Genomic DNA, 9696 nt, shown 5'->3' with positions numbered 1-9696 from the left:
TGCACATTATTTAAAAATGCCAGCCGCTACAGATGAGCTGAGTAAGTAATCTCGAAAAAAAATCAAATTATTTTCTGCGAAAACAATTTAATTCAACAATGACATGAATTATATTATTAATTATACCATTTCTTGTTTAATAAGAACATTATCTTTGATAATAACAGTACTTTTTATGCTATTGTGACTTGTAAAAGAAAGTCAATTGTCATGCCGTCTTGTAGAAGGCAACTTCAAATATATCAGTTTTTTTTAATTTTTGTAATTTCGTATTTAAAATTATATCAAGAGAGAAAGTTTTCTATTCTCTTGTATATTTTTATTTTATTTTCAGCATATGCTCGTATTTGTCAAATAAATAAATAATACTAAGTAATACATGTACAATTATTTTCCTGTTGTATACATTTTTGTAGTATCTTGACGTTTGTTATCATTTATGTAACTATTCTTTTTTATTCAAAAAATGTAATCATTGCATATTGTTTTTTGATAATTTAAAATTAATAAGTGCAAAATCTGTTTCTGGACATTGTTTCTTAACATTTTATTAAAATAAATACCATACTTAAACACAGTGAATAATTACTATTCGTGGATGTTTAACAAATAGAAAATCTTATTCAATATTAACAAAAACAAATGTAATTAAATTATTTGATATTTATGTATAAATATATATATATAATTATAAATTTTTTATCATGTGTATGATCTATTGTTTCATGGAAGTTTTACTTGAGCGAGTATTTCTTCGCTTGGGAACTACAGAGAATGATGAGCAACTACAAGCATCAGTTTGTAAATTTTTGCCCCCTGTTTTATTGAAGTTATCTAGTGCACAAGAAGGTGTTAGAAAGAAAGTAATGGAGTTGTTAATTCACCTAAACAAAAGAATAAAAAGTAGGCCTAAGGTTCAACTACCAGTTGAAGCACTTTTATTACAATATCAAGATCCAGCTGCCAGCTCTTTTGTAATTGTATGTTGTTTATGAAAAAAATTAGTTTTTAAAGCATTCTCAACATATTGAGAATTTATTTTTAATGAATTTATTTCATGTATTTACAGAATTTTACTATTATATATATAAAATTAGGATACCATAGAATGGAAATGCAAAAGCAAGCAGAATTAATTCCAAGTGTATTAAACGCCATTGAAGGAAAACCATTGTCTCATCAAGATAGGTTTGTTAATAACTTATATAATTTAAATGATAATAAATAAATATATTAACAAAATATTTCAGCTTGTTGCTTATAATTATGCCTGCATTGGGTCATATTAATGTCCCTATGGATCCAGATAAACGGGCAGCCCTTCTGGGTCTACAAGATAAACCTTATGTGTCAAAACAGTTACTCAATTTTATGCTTGATGTTCTTCTATTACCTTATGAGTAAACATAATTTTTCTAGGTCTGTAGAACGAATGAAAACTCAACAATCAGACCAAGCTGTTAATTTGTTACGGTTTTGTGTGCCATTAGGATTAAGTGATTATGCATTTCAACGAGTAATTGGTGATAATCCACCAACAGCAGAACAGCTTGAACAAACAAAACTGGGAATTGTTAAATTTCTTGCAGCAGGGTTCTTTTCTGACTCAGATATTCTCGTACACTTAATAGTAGCATCTGCAGATACTAGATTCAGTGTTGCTAATTTGGCAGACTTGGAATTGAAAAAAATTGTTGAGTAAGTACAAAGTATACTTTTACTAATTTAAAAAATTTTGCATTGATATATTACATTTTAAATAACACAATTATTTTTTAAACGTTTAGTACATTAGATTGGTCTTCAATGCAATTAGCAGCACCACTTTATACATTATTCTTGGGTAATGCTTTCAGTTCACAAAAAAAAGTTAAACCAGAAATGATGCGATTGCGTGTATGTATACGAATTCGTCTTAAATTATTACAGTATCTTTGCCGCGTTACCAAGGCTGGTCTTATTATACCACCATGCATACAGGTATGTTTCATCATTTTGCATTATATCTTCTATTACATGATAGTTACTTTTAATTAACTTTCAGGTAGTTTTTGATACACTGTACGAAACAGATGGAAACACTACAAATGCAAAGTTAAAGTCATTGGCACTGCAATTTACATTAAACATTGTGCAACAGTGAGTAAGATGTATTATTAATCGATTTTAATTATGTGTGTATTATAAATATATATTTACATATATGTTTTATGTTTTAAGCTGTAATCTTACGTCATTAGATTACGTAGCAGCAATTATTTTAGACGGTATGATGAAATTAATTGTTTCGGGTGAGAACACTCATGCAATGATGGCTTACACTGTTATTGGACAAATGGGTCAAAGACATCCATCAGTAATACAGAAAAACTTTAGATTGTTGCGTCGTTCGTTTGATATACTTGCATCGGTAAGTAAAGAATAATAGATTAAATAATAAGTTCTGGTGTACGTTATATTATTAGAATTTTCTATTTCGAGCCGAATTTTCATGGTTTTTAAGACGGAAGGTGATTTACGAAGAACAGTGCGGGATACGCTGATTTCTATAACATCTGCATTTGTAATTAATAAAGATCATGAAACTCACATATCTCTGATGAATGATTTATTGTCTACCTATATTGAATCACCGGAATTTAACGCTAGGCACGTATACGTTAATTAAATAAATTATTTATGTATTTAAGAATAATATGTATTTTATAGCTTATGTAAGTTATATTTTTTAATAACAGATATGTGGCTATGCATTATGCTGCTACTGTGTTCTATCCTGATCACGTACCTTCTCGTTATCTTTTACTGTTAGCATCAGGTGATGAGAAACATGAAATAAGTACAGAAGCTAAGAAAGCTTTGTATTAGTTATATTTATTCAAAAATGCAAATAAGAATGTCATCTACTAGCAATGAAAAAGCAAATGTAGACAATAAAGTACTTCCTTACAGTATTACTGTATTTACAGAGGTAATTAATTCAATGGAAAAATAATTTATTTTTATTAAAAATTATAGTTTTGTTCAATAGTTGACGAAAGTAACAATTTGTTTCATTTTCTTACAGATAATTAATTACCTCCGGATTTGTTTAGCAAAATGTGCTAATGTTACTGTATTTAATGAATTACTGCAGCATCCTTGTGAAAGTACGCCATTAATTGCGCGTTATTTAGAAAATCTTTATAAAGAAAAACCAGAAACATTGCATAATTATCTTGATATAATTTTAATTTTTAGTCACGTTTCCGCAGGTAAAATTGTATAAGTATAATGTTTTTGATAAATATGAAACCACGCTACAAAATATAATGCACTAATAATTGTATAATGCAGACCAGTCTTCTCTGCAAGCTTTATTGGAAGTTACTGGTTGTGTACCACAGTATGCAACAGAAATTTATGAAAAAGAGTCGTCACGGCTTCGTACTTTACTCACTTCTACTAAGCCAGATGTAAGACAACTGGTTGCTAAAATTTATGGAATAATAACAACTCAGCTTTCCAATAATGACTTTGAAGCTCAAATTTCTGAGATTATAAGTATTATGGATAAGAAGAATTTGGAAGCCCAACATGGTTCATTATTAACTTTAACATGTATGATGGAGAGGAGATTAATTTTTAAAAGGAATAACATAAACAAGGATATGTTTAATTGGGATCTTTACGTTAATGTCGTAAAAATGATATGTATGTACATATTTTCATACATAAACGTAATGGGTTTTTAATTTCATTTTAAAAACATTTATATAGGTAGTTATCTCCGCCATAATACAATTTTATCGATGGATGCTGCAATTCAAAGTATTGGTATTTTGGGAAAAACACACGGTTTACCATTACCTGATGAAGGTGAAGAAGAGCCAAATAAGAAAGCAATTGTAGAAATATTATTTTCAGCATTGAATAATGTAAAATTAAATACTAAGGTTCGGTTTGTAATATTCGTTAAATTTGTGAAATTTATCCAATGTAAAACTAAACTAATTTGAACATTTATAGATTAAAGAAAAGGCTGCACTTTCATTAGGATATTTATGCGTAGGAGAAAATTTTCCACATACTTCATATATAGTAAACATATTAATTGCAACTCTGAAGGAGGTACTTAAGTATATAATCAAGATTCAAACTTGTAATTAAGAATTTTATAAACAGTTCTTAAATTGGTTTGTATATTTGTTATAGACAAAAGATATCGAAATCCATTTGATTATAGGAGAAGCATTGGTTTGTTGTGTTCAAGGTGAAGCATCTCCAGAAAGTCGAGATGCTTGGAGAACACTACCAAGTGAGCATAAAGTATCTTACAGCAACACCAGTACTGAACTATTAATGCATACGTTAGATGAATTACTTCGGGTGTATAAAGATCCCCATCCTAACTTAAGACAGGTATTTATTTGCTAATATTTTCAGAATTACAGTTTCTTCACTTTTTTTTTACTACAAATATTTGTTATAAGGCCGTCTGTGTGTGGCTACTAGCACTTTTAAAACATAATGTCCAAAGGGAATGTATTAAAGAAAAATTTTCGTCGTTACATCATGCATTCATGGATTTTCTTTCAGATGACAGTGGTGAGTTATGTAATATATTTTTAGTTTTAAAAAGAAAATTAACTGTCTATTATTGAAGTGTTTTGTTTTAATCACAGATATAGTTCAAGATATGGCTGCAAAAGGACTTAGTTTGATACACATTAATAGTAACGAAGAAATGAGGGAATCTTTACTTTCTAGTATACTAGATCAATTTATACAGGGACGTAAAACCGTACAACAAGTTACACCTGATACAAAATATTATGTTTTGAATTTAATAATTATAGCTTAATTTTATAAATAATACTGTATTTACAGTGGCACCCTATCAACATATAAAGAAATTTGTTCCTTAGCTACAGAGTTACAAAAACCAGATTTAGTATATCATTTCATGCACTTAGCGCATCATAATGCAGTTTGGACATCTAAAAAAGGCGCTGCATTTGGATTTGCAGCCATTGCTAAAATAGCAAATGAGGAATTAAATAAATATTTACCTAGCATAATTCCACGTTTATACAGGTATCAGTTCGATCCTACTCCCAAAATCCAGAACAGTATGTCTAGTATTTGGCGTGCAATCGTTCCATCTACAAGTAAAGCTGTAAGTAAAATTGTTCGGAAAATATACTGTATTTCCTGTTTACAATGGTTTATTTACAATTATGTTTCGTATGTTAATAGATCGAACAATATCATAAAGAAATATTGAACGATATAACTGATAATTTAACAAATAATAAATGGCGAGTGCGAATTAGTTGTTGCAATGCGCTTGTAGATTTATTAAGAACGAACGCTCGCTTAAACCTTGCGAAATGTGCTCCAGAATTATGGAAAAAATTGTTTCGTGTAATGGATGATATTCATGAGGGTACTCGATTAGCTGCAACACATGCAACTAAAGCATTAAGTAGAGTAAGTTTTGCATCGAATCTATTTGTTAAATACAAAAAAAAATATAGTACTTATATCGTTTAAATTTTGTACCAATTCTATAATATAGGTCTGTGTTCGATACTGTGATGCTTTTTATGGTAAAGAAGGAGAAGAAGTTTTACAGGCAATTCTACCTATTTTATTAAATATCGGGGTTGTTAACGTTGTGAGTAGCGTAAGATCAGTGTCTTTGCAAACAATATCCCAATTGGTTTCGAGAGCAGGTCTTTTGCTTAAGCCGTCTTTAGTTACTTTAATTCCTGCTCTCTTAACTACAATTGGTGAATTGGAAAATCCTAATTTGTCATATTTGAGTAATGTATGTGGAGCAACGTCAGAAACGCGAGATGCTATTGACAATATTAGAGCTAGTGCTGCTAAAGAGCATTATGCTACTAAAACAATGACAAAAGTAGGTTGATCAATACGGAAACACATAACTATAAGAATTATATGTTATTAATAGTTAATATTTATTTTAATACAGTGCGTACAGTATATCGATGCAGAGATTTTAAAGGAATTAATACCAAAAGTGATAGATTTAATAAAATCTAGCATTGGCTTTGGAACAAAAATTACTTGTTCACACTTTATCATACTTTTAAGTACTCACTTTAAACAAGAATTACAACCCTATAGTGGTTAGTGAAAAGTTATGGCATTATAACGCATTTTGTTCGAGAAATAATTTCTGTAAATTATTGCAATTTCATATTTCTACAGGTAAAGTTTTAAATGCGCTAATGAATGGATTATCGGATCGCAATTCTGTTGTTAGGAAAAATAATGCAATCGCTATTGGACATATAGTTGGATCAGCGAAAGAATCAAGTCTTGAAAAATTATTTAAAACACTTTACATGTGGTACATGGAACGTGGTGCGTATTTTGTAACAATTAATTTTAATACATATATGATAATTATGAATAAATGTTATATGCATAAAATTTATAAAAAAGAGAAGAATTTTATTTTACTTAATTTAAAATTTTAGATGATTTAACTAAATTAACAGTTGGACAAACAATACAAGCTATAAATAATTATAATCAGGAGATATTAAGGAACTATTTCAACATTGTCATACCTCTTACCTTTTTTGCAATGCATGCACAAAAAACAGGGGGTTTGTACTTTTCTTTGAACTTAATTTATAAGTATCATGATATTTATTTACGCTATTTTAATAGAGAATGAAAATATGATTGAATTATGGATTGATTTGTGGAACGAGATAACACCAGGAACCGAAGTTGGAATCAAACAAAACATTGAACCAATAACAGATATTTTGCGTTCGTCGTTAGAATCCCCATCGTGGAATGCAAAAGCGCAAGCAGCTAATGCAGTTCATACGTTATCTGAAAAATTAGGCAGTAATATTGACCCGTATGTAAGAAATACTTTGTTAAAGGTATTAACTGATGGTTTACGCGGAAGAACTTGGGATGGAAAGGATCGCTTATTAAATGCTCTCGCCACATTGACATGCAATAGCAAGTATGTGTGTAAAAACATTTAGATTTTTATATATTCAAATAAGAAAATAAAAAGACATTGCGTTTGTTTCTAATTTTAGAGAAGTTCTTAAAGAGGATATTGAAATATCTATGAATGTAGTACAAATATTACAAAGGGAAAGTAAAAAGGAGGCTTTAGAATATCGCCGTCATGCTCTACAAGCATTTGGTATGGTCTTACATGAATTAAACATTGATATGTTTAAAGAAGTATACGACATTGCTCAAGAAATTTGGTCAACGGTATGTACCATCAATAAAATTAATATGATCAATTTTACACTTTTACATATAAGCATTATACGACCTAGTTGCCAAAGAAAGATGAAAGCGAATCTTTAGTCTCTGAGGAAAAAATAAAAAGGGACAATGATGTCCTAAAATTATATGAAACCGTTTATGAAATACTTGGAAAAGCTTGGCCACCTTGTAAAGAAACTCAAGGTAAGTTATTGTTGTATTTGAAAATCATTAAATACCGAAATACAAACTACACTCTTTATTCTTACAATTTAATTTCGTTTGGTTTTAGACAAATACTGTGTAGAATTTATAATCCATTATGGTACAATGTTTCCTCTCCAGCCTACAACTATACAAGTATCAATGTTATCAGCACTTAATTTATTTGTCGATAAACTTTCCTTGCTAAAACTACATAGATCAGAATTGTTAATGAAAGACAAAGAAATGTTAGATTTGGTTTGTGTCACGTTTAATAAAATACTAATACATAGTATAGGTAAGTGTGTTGCTGATTTAAATATAACAAAAAGGATAACCAAAATCTAATATATTTATGTACATTGTTATCTTGTAAAACTAAAAAATTATTATGAACTTTTGTTTTCTGTAGGTATTTCATATACTAGGATACGGAAGGAAGCCTTAAATATAACTCTATCTCTTGGTAGAAAATTACGTTCCACTGAAAACAATGAACAATTTGATAAAATGATTTTAATAATTCAAGAGGCATTACCAGAATTAACAAAAGATAATGAACCAGAAATTCGAATTAGAATTATTGATATCAAAGAAATGCTTAAAATATGAAAATAATGATTAATTTTAGTATTTTCTAATCGATGTTGCGTATCTTCAAATTTGTGACTCCGTGTTTTTTAGTCACTTCAAAATAATGATAATGAAAAAGTATAATGTCTGCTAATATGTGTTAGCTATATGTCTGCTAATATTTAATAATACTTCACGATAAATGTGGCTGAAAACAATAATTATGTAATAATACATAATTTAGTTGATACTTTTTATAATTTTTAATTTTTCATATTATGTTACGAAAAGTAAGAAAAATCTGTTTATTTATAGTATATGAATTTACAAATATTTTGATCCTCAATAATGCTAGAAAAATTGAATTTGTTGAATAATTTTAATAGTATAGGTAAGTACAATAAAATAATACATAATTCGCAATACGTAATAACTATAACTACACATTATATTATTATGTACCTTGAATAATCCTCGATTTGAACATTAACTGAATAAATTGTAAGTATTTATGTTACAAAATACAATAACAAAATTACCTATAACATTCAAATTTTTTTACAATTTCTATTAAAGCATTTTTTAGTATTTGCAATTTTATGTTCATAAATCAATTAAGATCTTTTTCGCAAATAAGTATTTATTCCAATTTTTTATACAAAACATTAGCCGATTCTGTTTCATTTTCTAATAATAATATTAATAAAAAGCACCCTCTATTACATTCTATCCATTTCTCTATAACATTTATTTCTAAATTTTTAACTAATATTTCTCCAAATGTACTTTCATTTTTTTCTTGCAATTCTTTATCATTCTGTATAAGTTTTTTCAACATCATGTGTAATCCAGCGTGTTCAACCGGTATATATTCACAATTTCCTTCTTTAATTTTTGATTCTGAATTTGTGATAAATTTAACGACAGATTTAAAAGCTTTTTTCAATTTTTTTCCAGTGCCTATTTTCAGTATTGCTAATGTTACCATTGCTATGGAACTATTAGACATCCAAATTGTGGTATTCAAAGTTATAGTTTGTATAAGTGAATCATAAATTGAATCAAGAAGTTCTTTTTCTCTAATATTGGCTGGCTTTTTACTTGTTGCATTGTTGTCTCCTTGTTCTAAAAATTTGACTATACTAGGAGGAAAATAATGAGAATTCCTTCTAGCTACTAAGTACAAAATTACATGCTTTCCATTATCATTTACTGCTATATCTGTCAAATCACGTTCTACTTCTAAGAGTATAATTTTCTTCATAAGGACAATATCATCTACTGAATCAAATAATGCTAGTAATATTAAATATCCATGCTCAGATATTGAAACAGTCTTTACATTATCCTTAAGAGCTTTCATAATAAATTTTCTATCCTTGTTTGTACCATGCCATATGCATAGTGCAGCAACCTTTGAACCAAGTTTTGTTTGAGATAGTTCCACTACTGAATCTCTTAGCATTACAATTATTTCTGCTCTATCTTCAACAGAACAATTATTTAAGAATTCAAAAAGAATACAATGCAGAAGTGTAGAATTAAAAATTTTCTTATTTAATAGTTTCATCAGATTTCCTTTTACAGCAGAAAGTGTTGCTGCTTTCATATCTTCTGCAGATTTAAATACATCAGATAAACTCTTAATTTTGTTGTCTTTAG

The 9696-nt window shown here is 28.6% G+C and overlaps 2 protein-coding genes across 2 annotated transcripts in view; one reads left to right on the top strand and one right to left on the bottom strand.

Moving 5' to 3' along the window:
* Positions 1–8073, top strand: LOC108576392 (proteasome-associated protein ECM29 homolog). Its single transcript, XM_017939374.1, is given in 28 exon segments — positions 1–41; positions 733–980; positions 1070–1188; positions 1251–1416; positions 1418–1698; positions 1788–1980; positions 2045–2139; positions 2221–2410; positions 2504–2649; positions 2739–2865; positions 2867–2971; positions 3068–3254; positions 3337–3693; positions 3760–3935; positions 4009–4110; positions 4195–4401; positions 4473–4587; positions 4665–5158; positions 5239–5472; positions 5561–5905; positions 5981–6137; positions 6220–6375; positions 6492–6623; positions 6688–6997; positions 7077–7260; positions 7329–7461; positions 7550–7759; positions 7874–8073. Coding segments are annotated over 28 exon segments (5394 nt in total). The 5' UTR covers positions 1–16.
* A 407-nt stretch (positions 8074–8480) lies between these two features.
* The window catches only part of LOC108576349 (pumilio homolog 3), a 1895-nt gene continuing 679 nt past the window's right edge, over positions 8481–9696 (bottom strand). Inside the window, exons 4-5 of the mRNA XM_017939323.1 lie at positions 8821–9519; positions 8481–8524 (exon numbers count right to left, since the gene is read on the bottom strand). Coding sequence (XP_017794812.1) covers positions 8481–8524; positions 8821–9519 — 743 coding nt within the window. The remainder of the gene's footprint in view (positions 8525–8820; positions 9520–9696) is intronic.

This window comes from Habropoda laboriosa, unplaced genomic scaffold (assembly GCF_001263275.1).
Source record: "Habropoda laboriosa isolate 0110345459 unplaced genomic scaffold, ASM126327v1 scaffold291, whole genome shotgun sequence".
In the NCBI taxonomy this organism is placed as follows: domain Eukaryota; kingdom Metazoa; phylum Arthropoda; class Insecta; order Hymenoptera; family Apidae; genus Habropoda; species Habropoda laboriosa.
Note: the sequence above shows the minus strand (reverse complement) of the source record. Positions and strands in the feature narration are given on the sequence as shown.